This window comes from Fopius arisanus, unplaced genomic scaffold (genome assembly GCF_000806365.1).
Source record: "Fopius arisanus strain USDA-PBARC FA_bdor unplaced genomic scaffold, ASM80636v1 scaffold00056, whole genome shotgun sequence".
Taxonomy (NCBI): domain Eukaryota; kingdom Metazoa; phylum Arthropoda; class Insecta; order Hymenoptera; family Braconidae; genus Fopius; species Fopius arisanus.
Genome location: NW_011887795.1, coordinates 824,146 through 827,301, shown reverse-complemented (window position 1 = coordinate 827,301; position 3,156 = coordinate 824,146). Strand labels below are relative to the sequence as shown.

The 3,156-nt window shown below is 33.9% G+C and overlaps 1 protein-coding gene across 1 annotated transcript in view; it reads right to left on the bottom strand.

Annotated features, from left to right (window-relative positions):
* Nucleotides 1-6: 6 nt before the first annotated feature.
* The window catches only part of LOC105268389 (probable 2-oxoglutarate dehydrogenase E1 component DHKTD1, mitochondrial), a gene marked incomplete at its 5' end in the record, with an annotated part of 6,240 nt that continues 3,090 nt past the window's right edge, over nucleotides 7-3,156 (bottom strand). The window contains 4 exons of the mRNA XM_011307918.1: nucleotides 7-570; nucleotides 660-934; nucleotides 1,957-2,490; nucleotides 3,024-3,155. Of these exons, the coding sequence (XP_011306220.1) occupies nucleotides 463-570; nucleotides 660-934; nucleotides 1,957-2,490; nucleotides 3,024-3,155 (1,049 nt within the window). The remainder of the gene's footprint in view (nucleotides 571-659; nucleotides 935-1,956; nucleotides 2,491-3,023; nucleotide 3,156) is intronic.

Genomic DNA, 3,156 nt, shown 5'->3' with positions numbered 1-3,156 from the left:
ATTTTCCTATCTTGGTGTTGGAGATATTTTTTTAAGACCGCACGAAATTGACATGACGGGAAAGTACATTATGCAACCTAATATCGACATTAAACTAATTGAATTAATAAAATCGTAATCAACAAAGACTAATAATTAATAATGATACTAATAAATTAGACTGTGAATTTGATGTGCAACCGGAACTTGGCGTACGGCAAATTTTACGTACAATCCTGACACTACGACTTACGCAGTAGTAGGAATAAATTTAGCTGTAGTTAAAATGCTGGTATAAATGTTCCCAACATAGCTATGAAGTTTATTTCTAGATTTCCCGAAAGCATTCATTAAATTTTCCATTTTATGTTCCAGGATGAGCTGAAAACACTCGTGATGAATGAACATAAAAGACTGGACAGTGAGAAAGAATCAACTGTGGAAAAATAATATTTTATCATTCTATTTACATAATTATTCAATTTACTTAATTGTAAAGGGTTTAACGATAACTTCTAACGCCTCTCTTTGGTGCTGTTGAGCTACACCAACTGCTGGTGATGGCGATGATTCACGACCGGAATATTTAAGCTGGAATAAATGAATGAAATCAGTAAAATAGTTTCTGTATTTGTTTATAATTCTAGAATCAGCCTTAATTGTTAGTTGTATTCACTCACTTGACGACCACACAAATTCTCGAATCGGGGTTTTACGAAGCTCCAGGCACCCATATTTCGTGGCTCCTCTTGACTCCAGATAAATGTCTTTGCGTGCGGATATTTTTGAAACTCTTGATTCAAGTCTAAAAGGGGAAATGGACAGATGCTCTCTACTCTAATTATGGCGACATTATTCGCGTTCTCTAGCTCTCGTTGTTTTTCAAGGGCGTAGAAATGCTTTCCGGAGACTAGTATTACTTTTTGAACTTTTGAAGGATCTGCTAAATTGTCACCTGAAAGATATTAAAGTTTTTTTTTATTTCTGCGAGAGTCTTTCCATAACGATTCCTGAGAGTTTCAATTGAAAGATGTTTTGCTACCAAATTGCACTACACTTCGAATGCACAAGACATTCGTTTTCAGACATGTGTTTCATTTAAGAATGGGCAATCAACGATTTTCAAGATTTTAACAAAATATTCATCAGATGAGAATTTAATGAATAGTCGGACACACCAGTACCTTATATGTAAATGAATCTAATCGGTATGATGCTGATAAACAATTAAATAATCGTCATTTTTCCTATAATTTTTATTGGAAAAATTTCATATTCGATAAGTTTATGCGTCAAAATGAAATATTTCGATAGTTGTGAGGGTAATAAGAGTGATTATGAATGTTATGCAAAGGAAATTACTATTTTTCAAAACGTGACACGTAAGATTCGACGTATTATCATCAATAACTGTTGATCAAATCAATTAAATTAAAAAATAGAATACTGTACTGTAAACAGGTCGTTGAGACCTTTGAATGAGTTCACAATATATCCCTATAAATTACATTGAGTGCTACGATAATTAACAATCAACGCGAATTTAAGAGTGTAACATAACAGCGAAAATGAAACAAATCAATAATTGTGGAAAATCGCAATTAGATTGGATACAACTGATACCATTTTCAAGAACGAAAATTCTTCTCTGAAATGGTATATAAATATTCCTATCTATTCGTTTTAAAATATTTTCACTTTCAAAAACGTCACAACCAAGTGAAATGTCGGTGACATCAAATAACTCACGTTTTTTTTGGCCTTTGAATTGGACATTCATTATATTATCCTAAAAATCGAAGAAAAAGGGGAGATTATAAACACCGATCATCCTCTTATAGATGGATGAATTCACTGACCATCAATTAGAGTGGCAACCCAAAAGCAGCATACAATCACTTAATATTTGTCTTCATAATGGCCATCAGAATTAAATATAGTCATGTTATCAATTTAAGTACAATAATTATTATTTACCAATGACGTTTTTGAAGCTTGTATTTGGTCCCATTTGATGGAGTGAAGATGTAGCTGATGCATGTCGCAGAAGTATTTTGGGCGCCACAACGATCAAAGGCTTCCTGAAGTTCCTCACCATCTGTCGCCTCAGCAGATGGAAATACTGTGCTGGAGTTGTTGGGTTGACGACCTGGAAATTAACGTCATCCCCATCAGGAGTATCCTCCTTGCTGTCAGTAAGTTGGAGAAATCTTTCCATTCGACAAGAAGTGTGATCAGGTCCAGCTCCATCCCATCCATGAGGCAGTAGAATCGTTAATCCACTGCTGGTCATCCATTTGGTCTCTCCACTCGTTATAAATGTATCGATTATAATTTGCGCACCATTGAAGAAATCGCCGAATTGAGCCTCCCATATTATCAAGGTCATTGGAGAAGCAATACTCATTCCGTACTCATAACCGAGAACTGCTTCCTCGGATAAAATACTATTTGCTAGCTCTATTTTTCCTGTTTGACCCTCGGCCATTGAATTCAATGGAATGTACATTTCTATCAAATAGAAAAGGTGAAGATTAATATTTTTGTCCTTAATTTTCTAGTATTACGTAGTATCAGAATTAAATAGCTGAGACTATTTTTTAATTTCTTGCACCGTTAAAAATCCCTTGAAATTTCAGTCACAAAATTATCTAAATTTTCCATTGTACGAAGGTAAATTCGATTTTAATTAAAAGCGGTTACTACATTTCTCATTTATTTTGAAAATTCAAAATATCGTGTTTTTCCAGGTGAACGATGATTGATTTTTCAATGAAAGCTTGCTAATTGGAAAAATTTCACGTTTTTTGCTTATAATTTGAAGTATAAATTTCCCACAGTGTATATAATATTATATTTAAAAGTGAAATAGCATTATTTATTGTTTTTCCTTTATTCAATATTTAATGAATTTATTCATTCTCTGTCCCTCACTGAAGAGATAAAAATGTACATTGTACGACCGAGAATGATATGTTATGATTTTCCTCTGCAGTCTCTGTTCTTTTGAAAAAGACAAGTATCAAATAAAAAAATTGTTTTACCTCCAGTGGATTGATCGATAATCATCGCATGTCTCTGAGAGAAAGTTCCTCTTCCCACGTCCTGTCCACTAATTCTAACGTTGAACCCCTGATACAAAAGACTCCCAAAGGCTGCAGTTTCAGCAGTGGACCA